This window comes from Caretta caretta, chromosome 9, assembly GCF_965140235.1.
Source record: "Caretta caretta isolate rCarCar2 chromosome 9, rCarCar1.hap1, whole genome shotgun sequence".
NCBI classification, from domain to species: Eukaryota; Metazoa; Chordata; order Testudines; family Cheloniidae; genus Caretta; species Caretta caretta.
In genome coordinates, this window is record NC_134214.1 from 44644745 (window position 1) to 44667177 (window position 22433).

Below are 22433 nucleotides of genomic sequence, written 5' to 3' on the forward strand. Positions count from 1 at the left end.
CCTGTGGGCATCAGCCAGCCCTTACCCTACGCTCACCACCTCAAAGCCCCTTTTGATTCAACAAAATAACCTGCAAGGGTTAGTGTGCCTCCAGAGCCTGTTAGCTGAATTGGGAGAGCTTAGTTCCTAAACACATTTTAAATCGAACCCTTCAGGCTTCAGACAGTCCCCTACCGGATTCTACATTTTAGCTCAGTGAGCCCAAGTGTGGAGCAGTCCTATCACTGTGTATGTTAGATGGAAGCAACAGCAGACTGAGGAACCTGCATCTTAGAGCTCAAGAGCCTGATTCTCCTCTCACAGAGGTACAGTGGGACAAACTCCGTGAAAGTTAATGGATTTACATGGGCAGGGCTGGCCCACAACATTTTGGCACCTGAGGCAGGGAGATCAAATGATGCTCCCATTCCCCCTCGCTTGGGCCAGAACTTTGAAAGGTCTCAATTCTGCCTTCTTCCTGTTCTACTTCTCTCACGGTAGTGCTCTGCTACCTATCTCAATAAAGGAAAACTAACAACTTAAAATGCCTTGTTCAAAAATGTTAAGTAACACTTAACTTTCAAACGCCTGAACAGCAAATGTAACTTTTCTTGTCTGCATAGTAAACACTGGCCTTTTTATCTGTTTGAGTAATCAAAATGGTGCTTTCTGTGCCTTCTTGATTGCAAAGATTTGAACTGCTTCCGGAAGGTCCACAGTCTGGGCCAGCTCATGCTCTATTGAGATGATTGCAAGGCTGACCAGCCTCTCCTCTGTCATTGTGGAGCATAGATGTGTTTTTATTTACTTAAGCTTGGAGAAGCTGCGTTCTCCACTGGCAACTGTTACAGGAAGCGTTAGAAGTATGCGCAGAGGAACAAAAGCATTTTGAAAAAGTGTGGTCATCTTATTTGTGCACATATATTCCAGAACAGCCTTTGGCGTTGATCCTGCTGAAATGTATCTTGAAAGGGCTTTCAGTTCATCACCTAAATCACTCGCATCAATATCACACATGTCATCATGTGTCAACACTGTCTCTAGTGCCCTGCATTGCTGGTGTAGGTCTTCTTCACGTATAGTGAGGCATTTTGAAATATCATACAACATCCCAAATATACTGCTGTGTTCTTAGAGCTGCATGAAACGTTCTTCAACTGACTGTATTGCACAATCTAGCACCTGGTTAAAGAATTCAACTTTGAATTGTTGTTTGGGGTCTCTCATGGGATTATCCCGTGCCTCATAATCAAAATGTCTTCTTCAGTGACTCTTGTTCTTGAATGGGTAAGAAAATAGCTTCAGTGTGAAGTTCCTCTGCCAACTTCTGTGCACTCTTCAGAACGTTTTGAAATCCCTCATCTATAGTTATGACTTTGCTTTATCCAGTTGTTCCATTGCACCAGATATATCAAGGTCAACACCTTGGAGTCTCTTGCTTACAACATTTATTTCAAACAGTATGTCATGCCACAACACTAAGCCACACAGAAATTTTAAGTTCTGTATGTTTCTGGTGATTCCATTTCCCTCTGCCACTTTTCTCCCACGAACAGCTCCTGTCACAGCATTATCCTCCATAATGGCAACTATGACATCATCTATCCTCCCAGTTTGGTGTTGGATAGGCTTTATCGCCTCCACTCGACTTTCCCATCGTGTGGCTCTGTGGTTTCAGTGTCAGAGAGGATGTTCCCAGATGTTGCTTCAAAATTTGCCATCAAAGAGTTGATGCAGAGAAAAATACATAGATGCTTTGAATTACATTAAAAAATTCAACAGCCTCACTAGAAGCTGATGCTGCATCACTGACCACCAAGTTCAATGAATGAGAACTGCACGGGACAAAAAAAAACTTGAGGGTTTAACTCTTGGATCCGTGTCTGCACTCCTCTATTCTTTCCTCTCATGTTGGCACCATTATCGTAGCCCTGACTTCTCAGGTCAGCTATCGCAATTCCCGTATCTTCCAGCTTTTTAAGAAGCACATTTGTCATACAGCTCCTGTAGTATCATCAATGTCAATACATTCTAGAAAATGCTCTGACAGTCACCATTGCAGGGACATTTTCACTAGGTTCTGTTGTTGTTACAAAACGCACCATTAAAGTCATTTGTTCAGTATGGCTGATGTCAGGTGTGCAGTCCAGAATAACAGAGTAAAATCTTGCTGACTTCAGATCTGCCACAATCTTCTGTTTGACTTTTGTTGCCAGTAACTGTATGATCTCATTTTGAATTGTTTTTCCAAGGTAATGGTGTGTGTACATTTCTTGGGTGGTGACTCTTCTTAGATGCTCCTGGAGTACAGCATCAAACTCAGCCATCAGCTCCATAATTTTAAGGAAGTTTCCATTGTTTGGCACATACAGCTGATCTGAAATGCCACGCAGTGTTAGGTTTTGGGTAGCAAGCAGTCTCACAATGGCAATGAGCCTTTTTAGAACATTTTGTCAGTAAAGAGACTCTGACGCTGATCATCTGTGGTGGCCTTTAATCTTAGTCTCCTCTCAAGCTCTTTCCACCTATGGAATGCTCTCTGGTGATTTGCTGCGTTCTCATGGCATGCCAGATTTCTAGCCAGATTTTTCCAGTCCTTTGTTCCTGTAGAACCCAATGTGGCTGGAACATTAGACTGGAAGAGTTTGCAGCAAAAACAGGATGCAGAATTCTGAGTTTTTGAGTAAATAAGCCATGGCCTCTCCACTTTGGCACCATTGGGGATTTCACACCAGTAATGTGTTGGATGGAAACTTCTATTTTCATTGTCTTTGGGGAACATGAAGTTTTTTACTTGTTGTGGCCCATGCAGTACAAGGAAGTCCCACAGGCTACTACTCAAGTGGATCCACAGTCCTGGATCATCTAGACTTAAGGAACTAAACTCAGCAGCAGCATTCCTTGCGCCTCCACCACACTCTTCTCTGATCTACACTTTTCTTCAGGAATATGCATGGTTACATCCATTTGAGATGGAGATATGGATGCTGCAGTAGCTGCCAGGTCACCTGCACTCTGACTAACTGGAAAATAAGGCATCTCCTCACCACTCACATCCTCACTGGGGCCAGAAGGCTCGCCGTGAACATTTGTGTCTATGTATCTCAGGAGATCTCCTTCCTGCTTGGATAGAAAAGCTTCTTTTGCTTTCTTTCTTTTTCTGAATGCTGCCCCAGAGGGGCGTTTTCTTCTTTCCCTCATGACTGCTGTTCTGTGCCAGCTATAGTGGGTCTCAACACTCAGTTGAAGGGGACAGATTAGCAGGCTGGTAGCAGGGCCTAAGTGAGGGAAGATATCAGCATCTAAAGGGCCTAACTGGCTCCTACTACTTCAGTTGACTGCCTGTTCTCCTCACGTGGGTTCAGGGAAGCAGCAGGAAACAGGAAGCTCCCTGAGAAGCTGGTGTTAATCAGTCCAGGCTCCTGGGGGTGCTAGAGAGGTACATAAGAGGCTCTTCCTCCTCTCCCTCCTTGCAGGTCCTGCTGCTTTCTGTTATTCCCTCTCACCTTTTCTCCTGTCTGCCTGTTATGTCTGTTGTGCCCTCCTTCCTCCAGCACAGCACTCCACCATCTCTGTGTATCTAGAGCAGAGAGAATACATATGCACCAGCAGCAGACACAATTTTCTACACTCTGGGTCCTAGAGGCGCCCCCCCCCCCCCCCCACAGTCTGGCACCTGAGGTGGCCACCTCAGTTCGCCTCATGATAAGGCCAGCCCTATACATGGGTATAAGTGACGGTAGGATTAAGCGCTATCAAGGCAAAGTCCATATGGAAAACACTTCCATAATCTCACCCTCCTAGTCTCGGGAAGATCCCTAGCCATTGAGCAACACTGGTGTCCATTTTAGACACATCTGCTCATTCTGTCTACAAAATTGGAAGAGCATGATCATTAACAAGTGGAATAATTAGCAGGTTAAAGGGGTACAAGAACCTGGAGTCATCTGGATACCAGCAGAGACTACCACTATTCCTTGCTGCTCAGAGATAAAGTTGAACGCTCACAATCTGACAGATTTAAGGGAGCGATCATTTTAACATCAACAGTTGGTGCATGAATAAATCACCTACTGTTTATATAGCAGGGACAGGCACGAGGGAAAGGGATAACATAGGTAGGCTTAGAAGGATTCCATTTTTATGGGTAAATGTTAGTACACACCAATGTCACCATACACACACAAACTCAAAAAATATTTCGTCAATAATAATTGAAATGTACAGATAGGCAATGTAAGAAAAATGCTGCTTGAGAACTTTTAATAGAGTTTGAGTTAAGGATATTTACTTTGTATATTTTGACATGTGATTTTGACTTTAATTTTTTGAATCTCAGTTCCTACGGTCATTAAATAATTGTCTGACCTCCCATAATTTCCCACAACAGTGAAAATTTAAATTAATAAAAAAAATTTTAAATTGCTTAAAAATATCCATTGATATTATCTGTGTAAATTATTTTTAAAAATCGAATTCTGCCAAGTCTAGACATAGGACAGGTAAATGCAGAAGCGTTCTCCAAGAAGGGTTTAAATGTGTGGATATTGCACCGTACTGCGCTATGCACACTGCCTCCAAGCTGCCTCGTACGATGTGGCATTAAAGTGTCCCTCTGGTGGAAAAAGTCACTTTGCAAGAATGACAAATTAGCCATGCACAAATATTCTCTGTCTGACATCCAAGTCATGTTCGCTCAGTTATGCGGTAAAGGCATAGGTTTTTTTCTCCTCTCAGGAGCTTAGCTCAAAACTCCAGGCAGTGTTCTTTGTGCCTAGTACATCATTTGAAACGGCCATCCAAAGGCAGATATGAACAGTAAGCAAGCACTTGCTTTTTTAGGATGTTTCTGCATCGTGTATGATGATTAGCCTGGCTAGCCAAGCCATGACCCTCTGACAGCTGTTGAGTGGCCTATAGGAAGCTGGTTGCAGGACAGTGGATAGGTGTCCACGTCACAGGAAATAACAATAGTTGCACCCTTGTTGGCCAATCTTGCCAGCGAGGACATGGAGTGACTAACATGGAGCATTAACTACCCTCTCACACACAGATGGTCTTAGAAAGTCTGTGCAGAGGCAGAGCATCCTGGAGAGTCTGGAGTTTGCACAATTGCTGCTCCTCCTGGGGCTGTCCTGGGGATAAGAGGGTATGTCAGTCTTCACTGGCTTCATGAGCATTAAATTCACTTTGAAAAGAAAAATATCCATAAGTAAGTTAAGTAATCAGAGAGACAAGGCGGGTGAGGTAATATCTTCTGTTGTACAACTTCTATTAATGAAAGGGACAAACCTTCAAACTCCACAAAGCTCTTCTGCAGGTCTGGAAAAATAGCAAGTTGAATTCTTATACTGGATTTTCACAATACACCTCTGGTTTATGAAGACTCATTAGAAGAAAAAGTAGTACTCCCTTCCAGACTGAATTTCCAGTATTTCAAGTTGAATAGTCTGCTTCTGGCTGGTGTTAGCTCTTTATAGCATGCATTTATATTTCATCTACTCTTAACTGTTGTCCCCTCATTTAACATTCAGTGCATTTTATTAAAGCACTATGATTTATAAGAAAATCTTACATTTTAAATGATATTTCTATTGAAACTTCTTGTTGTCTTAGGTTAATAAGTGGTGGATGGAGTTTTGGTTTGTTTCTCAAACTTTTCCTCATCTGTAGGGTAAGAGCTCCATCTGCTGGTATGAAGGGAGCATTACATGTTTTAAACCAATTTAATCCCAGGTATTAAATATGCATTTTAGTACCTTGTAGTAGGGATTTGAAGAATGAGTGCACTAATTTTACCCCTTTGGTTCTGTTTGTGTGTGTTTGCAGTGGTAACAAAAGAAGAAGCTCTTTTAAAAGAGAGAGCAAAGCTTTTAAACTTTTGCAGTTTTCTTCAAGGTTGAGGTCTTAGCAGGGTTGCCAACTTTCTACTCACACAAAACCGAACACCCTTGCCCTGCCCGCTACCCTGACCCGCCTCTGCCCCACCCCTTCTCCAAGGCCCCGCCCTTGCTCACTCCATCCCTCTCCTCCCCTCCCCCCCCCGTCACTTGCTCTCCCCACCCTCACTCGGTCATTTTCACTGGGCCGGCTCAGGGAGCAGGCGTATGGGAGGGGAGTGAGGTCTCCAGCTGGGTTGCAAGCTCTAGGGTGGGGTCAGAAATGAGGAGTCCAGAGTGTGGGAGTGGGCTTCAGGCTGAGGCAGTGGGTTGGGATGCGACAGGGGGTGAGGGCTCTGCGGAGGGGCCAGGGATGAGGGGTTTGGGGTGTAGAAGGGAGCTCTGAGTTGGGGGTTGGGGCACGGAGCGGGTGAGGGCTCTGGCTGCAGGCTCAGGGCTGGGGATGAGGCGTTTGGGGACACCTGGTCACCCTAGGTCTTAGTATTTCTGTGGCAGGTTAGTGTGTACTTTATCTGCCAGAGTTAAAGCATTAGGGCCCAGATCTACAAAGGGACTTAGGTTTAGGCACCACTGCAATCACAGGTGTCCTGTAGTTGGCAAAACTCATTTGGTGCCTAAATTTTCACTGTAAAAAGGCCCCAAGGCACCTAAGTTTCTGTCTGTAGGCATGTGCACTGCTGCCTCAGGCAGCCACCCAGACCCCCATCTGAACCATAGCATGATCCTGAAACCAGGAGAAGACAATGCCTGTATCACCTGCAGGACCCAATCTGGTAGGCATGCTCCGATCACATCTAATTCTGCAGAAAACAGCTGGAGGGAGAAAGGAAGCTACCTTTATTGTCTTCACCCTAGTTCTTAGGGAACTCATCCAGGATGTGAGAGAACCCACTTCAGTTCCCCCCTCTGCCTGATGAGAAGGGATTTGAACTGGCTTCTCCTACCTCTCAAGTGAGTGCCCTAACCACTGAGCTAGGGGATAGTCTGATGTTGTCCCTCCCCATTGAAGCCATTCCACTTGGTGTATAAATAACTAAAATATACATTGGGCCAGCGACAGTGAGAATGATGGGGTAGTCACCGGGCAGAGTGGGGAAATGAACCTGCCTCTGGGCTGAGTTCCCTGACCACTGGGCTAGAGGTTATAAGGGAGGCTGCCTCCTCCCTCCAGTCGTTCTGTTTGCTGTTAGGTACGTGCTGCTGCTGTTCTGCCAAGAAACCACTTAAGGCACCTGACTGTAGATGAGGATTCCTGGCTGTGGATCCCAAGCAAGACAGGTTCCTAACTCCATGGGAGTGGCCGGGTGTAGGACTCAGACCTCTTGTCATCATCTCCTATTGGCTAGTTTAGGCAGTTCCCTGCCCAGTGAGCTGGCTTTTGTGGATCCCATTGTCAGGCAGCCTTGTTTCCCACTCATTGTATAGGGAGCTAAAGGGCCTCACTCAGGGTTTGTGGATTCCACTGGGACTGTGTCTACACAGGAATAACAAACCCACAGCTGGCCAGAGTCAGCTGACTTGGGCTCGCAGCACTTAGGCTCCAGGGCTGAAAAATCACTCTGTTGATGTTGGGGCTTGGGTTGGAGCCCAATCTCCAGGATCCTACAAGGGTAGAGGGTCTTTTATCCCTGTGTTCAGGTAGCCAAAGTGACTAGGCACCTAAAAGTTAGGTGCAATGATTTGGATTTGGGCTCTGGTCTTTCTGTGGATATTTGTTGTGTACAGAGAGAGAATTTTTCTACATTATCCCATCAGTTTTCTGAGGTTTATAAACTTCATTTTATAGAAACCAAAGAAATTGAAACCTCCTACTTCTAACTTTTAACGTGGGGAGCAGTTCTGGATGTCTGTACAGTATCTGAACCTCAGGAAAACTTCTCATGCGGCCGTTCAATTCATTCCTTCAAAATAAAAACGCAGCAGAGTGGAGATATCCTTTTCAAGGCATACTAAAAATAAAGGGCTAGAGAGAAGAATGTTTGAGGAAGACAAACCTTATGGATTTTATCTCTGGACCTCTAACAGTGGGCTCAGCATGCTCCCGCTCTTCTAAAGCTGCCTCGGTATTGCTTATTCTTGGACCACAGCAAGCTTAAAAGGACACTGTTCAACACGTTTTTCATAATATATGGGAGAAAAAAATCTTACTGTCAAAACTGAATCTTGCAAGTTGGATCTCTTTCCAGACAGAGCATTTCCCCGTCCATCACACTTACACACTAGTTTGTTCTTGCTGTTGCATACTTTCTCATGAGTTGGTTGAAAAAGGAACATTAAGCCATTTCTTTTCAATCACCTATAAAGACTAACAAGGAAATTGCAAATGGACATTGGCCAAAAAAATTGGTAATGCTAGTTAATATTATGGACTGGCCAGGTTTGCCAAGGTCCCATTTGAGCTAATGGTTGCAGCACAGCACTGTAGTAGTGGGTTGGAGGTGAGTGTTCTGCAGGGATGCTCTCAGGAGCATCTTGATCTGGTTCTGCACCAAATTATAGATGGAGGGTTCCCCTTCCCATAATGCTGATCATCCCCTTCTCCCGTATCTGGATGCTGGTTAGCCATCTCTTCCAGAAATGGTGTATCCCTGAGGCTCACAAAAATATGTTAAAAGTACAATTTCTTTAAACGTTTGGAGTACCCCAAATTGCAGGTATTTTAATGGTTCAGGCTGACCCTGTGGATCACCCTCACAAGCTCTTCACCCCACCTTCCTTTCCTATGACACCAGCAGAATGACTGTAATGTTCGGGCTCCCCCATGGGATCAGCCTCACACAAGAGGCAGTACACGTTTCAGGAGCAAACTGTCAGTGCAGTCAGTAAAAATTCCTGGAGGAAGCTTGTGGCTATACACATCAGCGAGATGGTTGAAACAAAAAAAACTTACCTAACAAAAGAACCTGCTGGTGCTTATAAAAGATTCTTCCAGTGCAGGAGTTACCATGTGACAGTGTTGCAGAATTACAGGTCACGGTCACAACACGGGGCAGTGAAAACAGAAAGGAGAGAGCCAGGTTAATAAAACTGGCTATCCCTGGTTGTGAAACCCTGCAGATGCTCAAGGAAGGAATAGGAATGTAATATCGCTGCTAACATGCTGTAACATAAACTGTGAACTTTTCTAAACAAGTCATAATACAGTCATAATCATTTGATTATTTAATATGATCTTTGGTACATTTTTGTATTCCATCCCATTAGCTAATATTTTCATCTCTATATAAATTCACTTCTTTTGCTACTTTGGTTTTATCATCCGCTGTAGCTGCATTAAGGTAGTGTGTAGAAGCCCCAGTTGAGCTTAGGGCTTCATTGTGCTAGGTACTGCACAAATATACAATGGGTAGGTTTGTGCTGTAATCACAGGGTGTGATTAAGACATACGCCGTGAGAGACAGTCTAAAGACTGTCTAAAAACAGACTGGAAGAGCTTACAGTCTAAATAGACAAAGAAGATGAAGGGTGGGAGGGGAAACAGAGGTACTGGGTGACAAAGTGACTTGCTCAAGGACACACAACAGGTCAGTGGCACAACCCAAAATAGAATCCTGCCTCAATCCAGAGTCCACTGGATCACAAAACATTTTAAATCATTTAGTTAGGGGCATGAATTTGGTTCAGTATAATTTAATCTGTCTGACTAGGGCTTTAAAATAATGCACCGTATAATTTCCTGTTTAATGAGAGTCTTTCACTTGTTTCCATAATTAATAATTCCCCTTCCACCTCTTTTAGGTGTCTCTTAGCCATGAGTGCACTCGTGCCATAATGAAGCTGGTGTACTGTCCGTATTGCCGGGGCATTTCTAGTGTGAAACCGTGCAACAACTACTGCCACAACGTCATGAAGGGCTGCCTAGCCAATCAAGCAGACCTGGACACGGAATGGAGGAACCTGATTGGTAAGGAGAGCTAGTTATGTACCAGTAAAACTGTTGAGTTTATGACATGTTCCCCCCGCACACCCCAAAGCTCATATTCAGTCTTTGTGAGACAGGGATTGGAGAATGAATAAAGTGCCATTAGAACAGTTAAAAGGGCTTAAGACCCTTTTACGCTAAAATTCCTCTGCCTCAGCGCTGGACTGTAAAAGGACTGGAAAGACATTTTACTGTGTTTGAGTAATGGGCTCAGTCAAATCACTACACAGAATGTGCTACACTGGCTAACAAGACCCGTGATCCTGTCAAGAGACCGATACTCTTTCCAATTAAACCAATTAAAACAACTCAATTAATTCTTGTGCCTTTCCCATCTCTTGAGGCTTAGGGCCAGGTTCTATCACCCTTCTTCTGGCTGAGTGGTACCGTCCTCCACGAGTACAAGGGTAAACTAAATTAAACTGGAAAGCACTTTTAGATCCTTCTGTGGAAGGTGCTGTAGAAATGAAAAGTAATAAAATTGTTTCCATGGGATACTCAGAATTGAGGACTTTCAACCCTGACAATGCTCCTTCAAAACAAAAAGGGTGGGATGGAGTTTGGAGGAATGAGACGCATATATAAAGGAAAATAAAGCTCATTTGCTTTATATTTAAACACAAATGCCATGGTGGAGGGGGCAGGGTCAAGTTCAGCAGCCAAGCAAAACAATCAACACTAGGAGAAAACTAGAATGAAATCAGTCAAGGAATGTAGCCTGAACAATTATTACATTTATAAGATTACATATTGGGGTGCAATATGCACTTGTCACAGATAACAGGTTCTTTTCCTAGGTGGCTATTTAAAGTTAATTGACAAGACTGAAGCACTTAGAGGAGGGGAAAGTGATCAGGAACAGTCAGCATGGATTCACCAAGGACAAGTCATGCCTGACTAATCTAATTGCCTTCTATGACGAGATAACTGGCTCTGTGGATGAGGGGGAAGCAGTGGACGTGTTGTTCCTTGACTTTAGCAAAGCTTTTGACACGGTCTCCCACAGTATTCTTGCCAGCAAGTTAAAGAAGTATGAGCTGGATGAATGGACTATAAGGTGGATAGAAAGCTGGCTAGATTGTCGGGCTCAACGGGTAGTGATCAGTGGCTCCATGTCTAGTTGGCAGCCGGTAACAAGTGGAGTGCCCCAAGGGTCGGTCCTCGGGCCGGTTTTGTTCAATATCTTCATTAGTGATCTGGAGGATGGAGTGGATTGCACCTTCAGCAAGTTTGCAGATGACACTGAACGGGGAGGAGAGGTAGATACGCTGGAGGGTAGGGATAGGATACAGAAGGCCCTAGACAAATTAGAGGATTGGGCCAAAAGAAATCTGATGAGGTTCAACAAGGACAAGTGCAGAGTCCTGCACTTAGGACGGAAGAATCCCAGGCACCGCTGCAGACTAGGGACCGAATGGTTCGGCAGCCATTCTGCAGAAAAGGACCTAGGGGTTACAGTGGACAAGAAGCTGGATATGAGTCAACAGTGTGCCCTTGTTGCCAAGAAGGCCAATGGCATTTTGGGATGTATAAGTAGGGGCATTGCCAGCAGATCGAGGGACGTGATCGTTCCCCTCTATTCGACATTGGTGAGGCCTCATCTGGAGTACTGTGTCCAGTTTTGGGCCCCACACTATAAGAAGGATGTGGAAAAATTGGAAAACATCCAGCGAAGGGCAACAAAAATGATTAGGGGACTGGAACACATGACATATGAGGAGAGGCTGAGGGAACTGGGATTGTTTAGTCTGCAGAAGAGAAGAATGAGGGGGGATTTGATAGGTGCTTCCAACTATCTGAAAGGGAGTTCTAAAGAGGATGGATCTAGTTTGTTCTCAGTGGTAGCAGATGACAGAACGAGGAGTAATGGTCTCAAATTGCAGTGGGGGAGGGTTAGATTAGATATTAGGAAAAACTTTTTCACTAGGAGGTTGGTGAAACACTGGAATGCATTACCTAGGGAGGTGGTGGAATCTCCTTCCTTAGAAGTTTTTAAGGTCAGGCTTGAGAAAGCCCTGGCTGGGATGATTTAGTTGGGGATTGGTCCTGCTTTGAGCAGGGGGTTGGACTAGAAGACCTCATGAGGTCCCTTCCAACCCTGATATTCTATGATTCTAAGACATAATTTGGTGAAACACGCACAGACAAACTTTATTTAGTACAGACAACTATAATTGGAATCATGGGAAAGGATCAATATGTACAACTATATAACTAAGATAAGTGCAGTTAAGTGGTTTCGTATATTGTTTATACTTACAATCTTGTATTGTGTATGTTTACAACTTATGGAGACCTCTGGAAACAAAGACAGAAGGGTAAGTAAGGTGTAACCCATCAGAAGGGAGGTTCTGATTCCATTTACACCATCTCGGGGAGCTGATAAACCCACAGAAATAGGACCTGGGTGTGGTATTTTATACCCTTCCTTATGGTGGTAATACAGATATATACCACTTTTGCTTCTTTATCCTGATTATAATAATGTCATTAACAGGCCCTATCCATGCCTTTAGGATGTCCATAATTAAACATCAAGCATTAATATTCATGATGTACATCACTTATTTCTTAATCATTTCTATATGTAAATGCAATCTAACTGCTTAATACTTCATAGCAACATAATTGGCAAAGCCCTGTAAAGCTCCCTTCTTGTGGAATCCTGTGGTGTACTGTACCTGTTTGTGGAGTTACTCATTTGTCTCTTAGAAGGAGAGTGCAAAATATCTGACCTGGGGTTATTTCTTGAGGCATACACTCTTCAGCTAAATCCCAGCCTTTAATAAGTACTCCCTTATGCTCATACAAAAGGCCTGTAATCATAACAAACCTAATAACTCGGTTATTTATTCTCCTTCTTGCTGTAAACTCGCTGTTAACTTGCATTAAAAAGACTTAGCAAAGGAATTATATGGTAGCCAAAACTATAAACCCTTGACGATCAGGTCATGGGTCAGCAGTCAACAGGAAGATCCTGCATCTTTCACTTTGTGGCGGTGACAAGCCTTGTTGCAATGAAGTGGACTGTATGTCTACCTAAGGGTATGATTCACAGATTTTAAGGCCAGAAAGAGCCATTATGATCAAGACTGACCTCCTGCATAATGCATAATAATAAAGAACCTCAGCCAGTGATTCCTGCCTCTGGCCCATACCTGCTGGCTGAGCCAGAGCATCTCTTTTGGAAAGCTATTCAATGTATATAATTAAGCTGGATTTTCAGAAAGCCTGTGATAAAAAGCTACTGCTTTAAATGTGAACTACAAGGATTCAGGGAAGTGACAGGGCGGGGGACACAGAATCTGTGTATTGCTTGCCACTGGAAGTAATGGAGCTCTGTGGGAAGTCAGAGGACCCCTTGCTGTTCCTAATTGACTTTCACAAATAAGCCCAAGGACAGCATCTGCAGATAAACTAACTGATTACATGTAAGTGGGGCTGAGCGGTGAATGAGCACGGTGCAAGCAGCAAGTACATCTAGGAGATTTTTATTTTCAGCATAACTGGTTTAACACCAGGGAAATGAAACGTAATGGAGATAAACATAAGGTAATAGGCAATGTGACTATAATAATGAACACTCACAAATTGGGATTCAGGCTTTTTTTAATTTTTTTTTTTTTTTGCCTTAACAGCCTATTAGCTGAAAGTTATTTTTAAAAAATACATGTTCATTTCATTTCAAGGATGTTTTAGTTCTGCTATCCGCCAGTTGTAAGGCTCCAATACAGCTATAAATGGAATGATCTTGTGTCCTTGGTTGTGTCACCTCCACCATAGGTTATTGCACTGCACTCGTCATGGGGCTTAGCTACACCTAAAAGCTAGTCACCAACATCTCCTTGTTCAGAATGCTGCAGGCTGCTTAGCTAATGATGATCCTTGCAGGGCAGGCATTAGCCCTGTGCTCTCTAGTCAGTGCTGGCTGCCATGTTATTTGGAGGGGTCCAAGCCAAGGTTTTGTTTTTGACCAGAAAGCCAAACCTACCCTGGTTTGGGTCCTGGCTATGCGAGAGTTTGTCCTCTCGTTATGTGGCCCCGTGGTAACAGAACACAGCTGAAGCACTCAAATGAGAAGCCCCTTGGTTTAAAAGGAAAGGAGCTGGCAACAGGACTGAAGGGGTCATGGCCTGTGGAAGTAATTTCTCTAGAGCCCTTGTTTGTTGCCTTCTGGGCATAGGGCAAGGCATAGGGGCCTACTTTTGAAAAACTGGCTTCCAGCCACACAACTCCTCTTGCTCTCAGGGCACTTTCTCCTAACTGCCTCATAACTCTGCTTCTCTAAAAGGCAAGATTTGCACTCCTGGGCCTCGTGCTGCCAGTACATCATGCTGAAAACCCTTAGCACTCAAAAATTTTTAACTCGCTGAGGTACTCATAGGCCAGCCCAAGGGTCAAAAATCCACCTAGTGCAGCAACCTTCCGAGGCCCCTGACTTTTTCAGCCAGTTCCTTTCGAAAGCAGGAAGCAAGCGCTTTCCTAACTTCTAAGAACACAGAGAGGATAAATTTAAAAATCCCTTTCTTTTTCTTCAACACCATGCAGTAGGACCAGTCATTCCAGAGAAGGGCAAGGCAATGGGTATCAGTGGCCAGACAGTGTCACCAGAGGACACTCAATGCGGGATATCCCCTTGGAGAACGGAGGTGCATCCATGCCAGAGCACACTGCATAGTCTGACAGAGCCTCCAGAGTCATCTGCTCTAGCCATTAGCCCGTCCCCTTTCCTTGGAGCAAGATCTAGAAAGGGAGAACTTGGTTCCCTTGGTTAGAACAAAGCAGCGCCTTTCCAAGTATGGTTCAGTGACTCCATTTCCTATTAATAAGTCTTCACAGACTGAGCCCTGTGACAGTTTGAGGCTCTTGTCTGAGCTCAAACACATGAGCCAGCGGTTCAGGTAAGGTTTACAGCCCTCCTTTCCCCAATCGTGTAGTCTTGCCACTAGACCACACTGCCTCCCTTGTGTGGTTCTGACTAAGCTACTTTATGCAGCACTGGCAGGACAGCTGGGTCACTTGAGCTTAGTCGTTCCGTACGTCTTCTCTCCTTCCTCTAATTCCACAGTAATACTACTGCTCAACGCCATCCGTTGTGACAATTACCTTCCAGATACAGTGCACAGGCCAAAATCATTTTCAGGTTTCCTTTTTGGTGAGGACAGAGCTAAAATACTTGTGGTGCTTCCACGTAGATCAGCCATGCCATGTGAGTATTCCTTAATTTCTGGTACTAGTAAATATAGACTAATGTCTCTGTGTCAGCTGGTCAAGGGCTCTTAGCAGTTTAATGCTTATACAAACAAATTACAATCGCAGCTACTACCTTCGGTTTTGGTGCTCCAAGGTCAGCATGGAAACCCTGGAGGACATCCAGGAGACTTTCAAAAGCTGTAAAGCCTTATTTAATAGCCCTCTACCATATGACATTAACCCTCTTTCCTTTGTCAAGGTTTCACTCTCCTCCTGGGAGTATAATGACACAAAAATAAATGTGTTTAAAATAGCATGATAAGTCTTGCCAAAATCCACAGGAGACTGGCAATTGATGGTCAAATTCTGTGCTTATTTCAACCTGCCATGCTCAAGCACTGCAGCTATTCTTGTGTTTACCGCCCTCTCTCTGGGTCTCTCTGAACGTACGAGGAGCCTACTAGGTTCTATGGCCCTGATACTGCAATGAACTCGACTAGGTCAGACTTCTCTGCAGAGTTTCATTGTCCCCCTGGCTGGAGGGAACCATCCACGCACAGCTCATTGCTGGATTGGGACCTGACCGAGCTAGCAGATTTAGAGCAAAATAAAGTAAGTTCGAAGAGGAAAAGTATCGTGGTAGCCCATCATTATAGCACATGAGTAAGTAAGATCTTTCATATGCATTTCAACACAGTCCATTTAACTAGATTTTTCACTCTTCTTCCTCCCTTTTATGCACTCACAGAACTGTATTTTCTTGTCAGACTCTTCAGCGGCTGTCTTGTTCTTACAATTCAGCTGTCTTTCTACTCAGTATTACTGCCTTCTATTGTTAAAACACGCATGCATGCCATGTCTCCTTGTTTCAGTGGAATGTTGCAAAGTAAAAGTTGAATCACTGCTCAGCTGAACCTAGGCTGCTGTTACATATGATCATCAGCCAGCTTTTATCCATATTAGTTTATGCTAATTAGCTTTAATTTCTAATGACCCAGATGGCAGGTTACCACAACTAATTGGAAGTGAATCCCGTAGAATGGTTAGTGAGTCCGGTTAAAAGAAGTGGGGGAGAGGAGACAGCATCTGCTCCATGGTTTTAAACCTGGAGTTTGTGCATTGGCCTTTCTGACAAGGACAAGCCAATTGTTACCTGTCATTGCACTCCATCTCGCCCCAGCAGAATGACTGGCCGCCATTCCTGAAAGGTCAATCTGCAAGTCTAATTGATTGATTAGGTGGTATTTCTGTATGCTTTTTGCACTTGTTCCAGGTTCTTCTTGCCCAAGAGACACTGTTTTTGACAGTAGCTGACCACTAGGAGTAAAGCAGATCAGTATTTAAATTATACTTGCACACTGTAATGTTAAAGGTCATAATTCAAGCAAGTCACATAGCCAGGATGTTTAACAAAGGGTGGTGTAGAGAGGCTAGCCAGGGCTTGTCTCTCTCCGGGGCAGCAGGGGACCGCACCGCCTCACTACCTTGGGGAATAGCTCTTGTGGGGAATTAGTCCGGCCGCGGGAGTCTTCCTCTACGGCGTTAGTGAAAGTACAAAATAAGCACAGTGACCCCAGGCCCTGGGTCAGGGCAGGGCACTGGTGAGTCAGGTGTTCAGGCCCTCAGGCAGGGCTGAGCAGTAACAGTATCTAATGGTAAGTCCAGGCCTTAGATCAGGGTGGGGCATTGGTGAGTCAGGCGCTCAGGCCCTCAGGCAGGGGCCGAGCAACAACAGTATATAACAACAGGCCCAGGCCCTAGGTCAGGGTGGGGCAAAGGTTCTCCTGAAAGCCTGTAGGAGACACTGGGCCTGCTTTCGCTGCTTCTCTGTGAGTGTGTCGCCGAGCTGGGGGCCTCCAGTATCCTCTGTCAGGGGCGCACGGGGACCCACCTCTGGTTCCGGTGGGTAAGGGTTAATTATTAGGCCCTCCCGCTCCCGCCATGGTTTCAATAGATTCACATGATATTGCTGGGTTTTCTTGTGCCGGTCGGGCTGGTGGACCTCATAGGTGACGGGCCCGACCTTCCGGGCCACCTCATAGGGTCCCTGCCAATGGGCCAGCAGCTTCGGTTCACTCAATGGTAGGAGGAGCAGGACCCGATCACCTGGCTCAAAGGCACGGACCCGCGCTTCTTGGTTATAGGTTTGTGCCTGGGCTTGTGCAGCTTTTAAGTTTACTCATGCTAGGGCTCCGGCCTGAGCGAGGTGCTCCTGGAGCTGGAGAACATACTTCAGGAGGCCCTGGGTTGGAGACGAAGACTGCTCCCATGTCTCCCGCATTAAGTCTAATAGGCCCCGCGGGCGGCGGCCATATAGTAGCTCGAACGGGGAAAATTTTGTTGATGACTGGGGTACCTCACGGATTGCCAGCAGTAAGGGCAGGAGTAGCTTGTCCCACCGGCGTAGCTCCTCTGCGGGGAACTTGCACAGCATCTCCTTCAGGGTCCGATTAAATTGTTCCACCAGTCCGTCAGTCTGTGGGTGGTAGATGGAGGTGCATAACTGTTTAACTCCCAGGAGCTCGCATACCTGCTGCAACAGCCAGAAGGTGAAGTTGGTACCCTGGTCCGTTAGGATTTCCCGGGGCAGGCCCACTTGAGCGAAGACCTTCACTAGTTCGCCGGCGATGGTCCGGGCGGTGGTGCTCCACAATGGCACAGCCTCGGGAAAACGCATGGTATAATCCACGGTGACCAGCACTGGAATCCCGCAGCACTTCTTGGGAGCGGGCCCACCGAGTCCATGGCCACCCACATAAATGGCATCTCCACTATGGGCATGGGAACCAAAGGGGCCTTGGGTACTTGTGGGAGAGCCGCTAATTGGCACTCCAGGCAGGAGCTACAATAGTTCCTCACCTCCTGGTGCACACCGGGCCAAAAGAACCGTATCAAAATCCGGGCAAGAGTCTTTTCATGGCCCAAGTGCCCTGCGGCAGGGATGTCATGTACGAGCTTCATTACCGCTCATCGGCGGCACTGAAGCACCAGCAGCTGGGACCGTGGTTCTCCCATGCGGGGATCCTGTTCCACCCGGTAAAGACGGTCATGGCGTAGCTCAAACCAGGGCCACTGATTTGCACGATGCAGGTCGATCACAGCCCCATCGACAGCGGCTAGTTGCCCACTAAAGGTGGGGACTGCTCTTTGATTGCAGGAAAAGCCTGTGTTAAGTCGGGGTTTGATAGCCGGCCCTGACGGGGGTTCCTCGGTCCCTCCCTCGGGATCTGGGATTTCCTCCTCCGGTTGGGCCTCAGGGCAATCTCCTTCGAGCACAGAGGTCGAGCGAAGGATCTCTTCGAACGCCGGCAAGTCTCGCCCCAGAATCACTGGGTATGCTAGTCGAGGAGCCAGGCCAACGACCATCCATCGTGTGATTCTGGCCACCATTAGTGGGACCAGGCACTGGGATATGGCCGCACGTCGCCGTGGATACATTGCAGCCGGATCGTCCACAGGTGGGGGTTGGCCCGAGGCCCCAAGGTCTGACGGATTAGCGTCTGGCCACAGCCCCAATTGATCAGGGCCAGGGCTGGGTGGTCCCCGACAATTACCAGTACCGTGATCTTGGGGACCTGTGGTAGCCAAGCTCTGGTCTCTCCTGCACAGATGTGGCCGAAGCTGCAGTCCACCTCAGTGCAGTCATGCTGTAAGTGTCCATACTTCCTGCATACAAAGCAGGGCCCGAGTTCCGGGTGACCACCCTGCGGGGGAGAGGGTTCCCATTGGGCCCCTGGGAGGACTCCGACGGGACACTTGGCACAGGGGGCGCAGATCCTTGTCAAGGTGGGAGTTCAGGGCGTCTAGCCCAAAGCCCTAAGCAAGCCTCTTGCCCACGGGGAAGACTCCACACTTCGGTCTGAGCGCCCCCTTTCTTTTCAGGGTTCGGGCACTCTGGTCCTGGGGAGTGGGCTCTAGTAGCTGGGCCCACCGGTGCTTCGGCCGCAAGGAAGTCTTCCATCAAAGCGACGGCGGCGGCAAGCATTGCTGGCCAATGGCGAAGCACCCAGGCCCTTCCTCACGCCAGGAGGATGTATATGAATTGTTCTAAAATAATTTGTTCCGGGACCTCGTCCGCGGTCCTCCTCTCTGGTTGTAGCCACTACTTGCATGCTTCCTTCAGCTCTTGGGCCACCAACCGGGGTCTGGTGCCGGTGGGATAGCTCCAGAACCGATGCCGAAAGGTTTCCGGGCTGACATTTAAGGCGTCCAGAATCGCTGCCTTTACCTGGTTATAGTCCTGTGTATCCTCCATAGACAGCCCTCTGTACGCTGTTTGGGCTGTCCTGGTTAAGTACGGGGCCAGGAGAGTGGCCCATTGGTCAGGGACCCACCCTGCAACCAGTGCTACTCTTTCAAAAGTTACCAAAAAAGCTTCAGGGTCGTCATCGGGTCCCATCTTGGTCAGCCGCACTGGCGCAGCGGTGCGGGGTGAGCCGGCCACGTCTCCCGGCTGGGGCTCTGCGGGGCACGGCAGTGCCATTGCCAGCTGCTGCCGGCATTGCCGCTGTTGTTCCTGGTTCTGAACCCCCAGATCCCGAATCAGCTGCTGTTGCTGTGTTCCCAGCTGCTGCTGCTGCTGGAGCTGGGCCGCCTGCTGCCGCTCCTGGCTCTCGGTCAGGAGCTTGGTAAGTTTGTCCATATCCATGGCTCATTCTGGGGTATGTTCCCCGCCATACCCCTTCTCACAGGTGTCGAGGGATCGTGCCCACATTCTCCACCACGTGTAGAGAGGCTAGCCGGCGCTTGTCTCTCTCCGGGGCAGCAGGGGACCAAACCGCCTCGCTACCTTGGGGAACAGCTCTTGCGGGGAATTAGTCCGGCCGCGCCAGTCTTCCTCTATGGCCTTAGTGAAGGTACAAAATAAGCACAGTGACCCTAGGGCGGGGCATTGGTGAGTCAGGCGCTCAGGCCCTCAGCAGGGCTGAGCAGTAACAGTATCTAATGGTAAGCCCAGGCCCTAGGTCAGGGCGGAGCACTGGTGAGTCAGGCCGGGGCTGAGCAGTAACAGTATAGAGTAACAGTAGGTCCAGGCCCTACGTTCCAAAGGGCCTGGGAGAGGGGGAGACTGCCACCCGTGAGTTGGGTGGCAGGGGGGGACTCAGGCCCTCCCACTCCACTGAGTCCCAGTCCGGGGCCCTAGCAGCAGCAGAAGACCCGCTGCTGTGTCAGTGGGGATCCTGGCCGCAACACACTGACATGGGTTCTCGCAGGGCTGCAGCCAGAGTAGGGTCGTCTGCCCCCAGGCTACTTCAACTCCCCCTCTTGAGGTACCTGGGTCAGGGTGGTGTCCTCAGGGGGATACAGCACCATGGGTTCCTCGGGGTAGCTGGCCAGGGGCAGGCTTGGCAACTCCTCCGGGTAGGTGGCGTGGGGCAGGCCAGGCCAGTCCTTAGGTTTTCTGCAGGCCGCTGGGCTTTCCCACTCGCGAGCTAGGTCGGAGGCGTCTGGCCTCCCCGTCGGCTGCCTCTACAGTGAGCCCTGAGGTCAGGCCTTTATACTTCAGGGGCAGCGCCTGACCCTTTGGGGGGGCAGGCTCAGAGCTCCCTGGTTCCACCCACTCTGGTGTCTGAAGGGGCTCGTCTCTCTCCAGGGCAGCAGGGAACCACACCGCCTCACTACAGTGGAAATTCACTGCCACTCTGCATCCTTCGCTCTTACCCCATTGTTTGTGGTTGAACATGAAATTGTAATGACAAACATGTAGCTACTGTATTATATGGTCAGAGCAGGGCAGGTCAAGTTAAAGGAGATGTTTTACAGTGAGTGATAGATTGAATTTTATCAATGATTTTGGGGATTTCCTTTCATCTATCAATATGTGTCCCCAGAATTAATGCATCCACAAGCTAAAATTGTTCAGAAAAGTTTTCTTGAAAAATCTGTTACTACTCCTAAACAGGAGCAGGAGTTAAACTTCAGATCCTTGGTACTGCAGCAGGGGCAGAAAATACCAAAAAGCCATTACACCATTATGCGGCATGTTTGATTTTCTATATCAAAGCAGCTGTTGGCTTTTACTGTAAAAAAAAATTGTAATGGGGAAACTACGGTAATTTTTTTCAGTTCTTGATTAAATTTAAAAAACAGCTAAAACAGTTCATTTAGTTTGGTGATAAACAAGAAATGCTGACAAGCTAACCCTCCCTGGCTTTGCAGCTGCCATATCCCATACTGTAGACATGGGCAAGTAACAATTTGTGATCTTTGTTCCTGAGTCATTGGGTAAGATTTGAGCAGAGTCTGTTATTTTTGTTACCCTCTGCTCTGGCCTGCTTGTTTGTCTCGTCAGCCTGTTATGTCATGTCTTTTAGACTGTAAGCATGTTGGGGCACGGCCTGTGTTTTCTGTATGTTTGTGCAGTGCCTAGCACAATGCGACCCCAGCCTGGTTGGCCTCTAGGAGCTACCACAGTATAACCATTAGATAGTACAATATAGAGAATATTGTCAGCTGAGTTGTGGGTGATATTAAACCAATTGCATTGAGCTTTAGATCAGGCCCTTTATTATGGACATTGCCCCCATAAGAACATAACATAAGAACCGCCACACTGGCTCAGACCAAAGGTCCATCCAGCCCAATATCCTGTCTTCCGACAGCAGCCAATGCCAGGTGCCCTAGAGGGAATGAACAGAACAGGCAATCGCCAAGTGATCCATTCCCTGTCTCCCATTCCCAGCTTCTGATAAAGAGAGGCTAGGGACACCATATGTTGTATGTGTCTGAAAGAGCCTCATCCCAAGCCCTTTGAAGTCAATGGGAGTTGTTCCATTGATTTCTGTGAGTGTTGGATTGGGCCCAGATTGGTTTCTATAAAAAGCATTAATTGTTCCTTCTTTGAGCCCTGCACAGTTGGACTCTTGGTGCTGGTATAATGGAGCCTGGCTTTGCAGGTTAAAGCACAGAAAGTAGTACTAATAGAAATAAATGTAAGTTCTGTAAAACAATATCACTATGAAACATGTGACAGGTACAGAATGCATTGAGGTGTGGAGTGAATAATGCTGGCAATACATACTCATGCTGAGTAAGCCTTTGTACAACACCACACCATCCCCTGAGAGCAGTCTGGGTACCAACTGATGGGTAGAGTAGAAGAACTAGAATAGACCTTGCTCAGTCCCATTGAAGTGAATGGTAGCTTTCTTGAGTTAAGGACCTCAGGATTTGACCCTCTATATATTGGGAAGAAAAAACAGCTTAGGGCAGACAAATCATTTTTCTGTATGGGCAGATAGCAGGGATTCCAAGCATTTTGTTAACATCGTCCGTTTTCCTCCACAATCTGATTTTATCCAGTTCAGTGGTCTAGTTTATTTGTTAAACAAAAGTGCATTGAAATCAGTACAGGTGTCAATGCCCAATAGGTGGTTATGAGATATTTTTATGTCAAACTATGTGGTTAAAAATAAAAGCAATGCTGATTGACATTATTG

At 46.8% G+C, this 22433-nt stretch overlaps 1 protein-coding gene across 2 annotated transcripts in view; it reads left to right on the plus strand.

The window, feature by feature from the left end:
* Positions 1–22433, plus strand: part of GPC1 (glypican 1) — a 431622-nt gene that overhangs the window by 387049 nt on the left and 22140 nt on the right. For both annotated transcript variants that reach the window (XM_048863480.2, XM_048863479.2), the window contains exon 4: positions 9618–9783. In XM_048863480.2, the coding sequence (XP_048719437.2) occupies positions 9618–9783 (166 nt within the window). The remainder of the gene's footprint in view (positions 1–9617; positions 9784–22433) is intronic.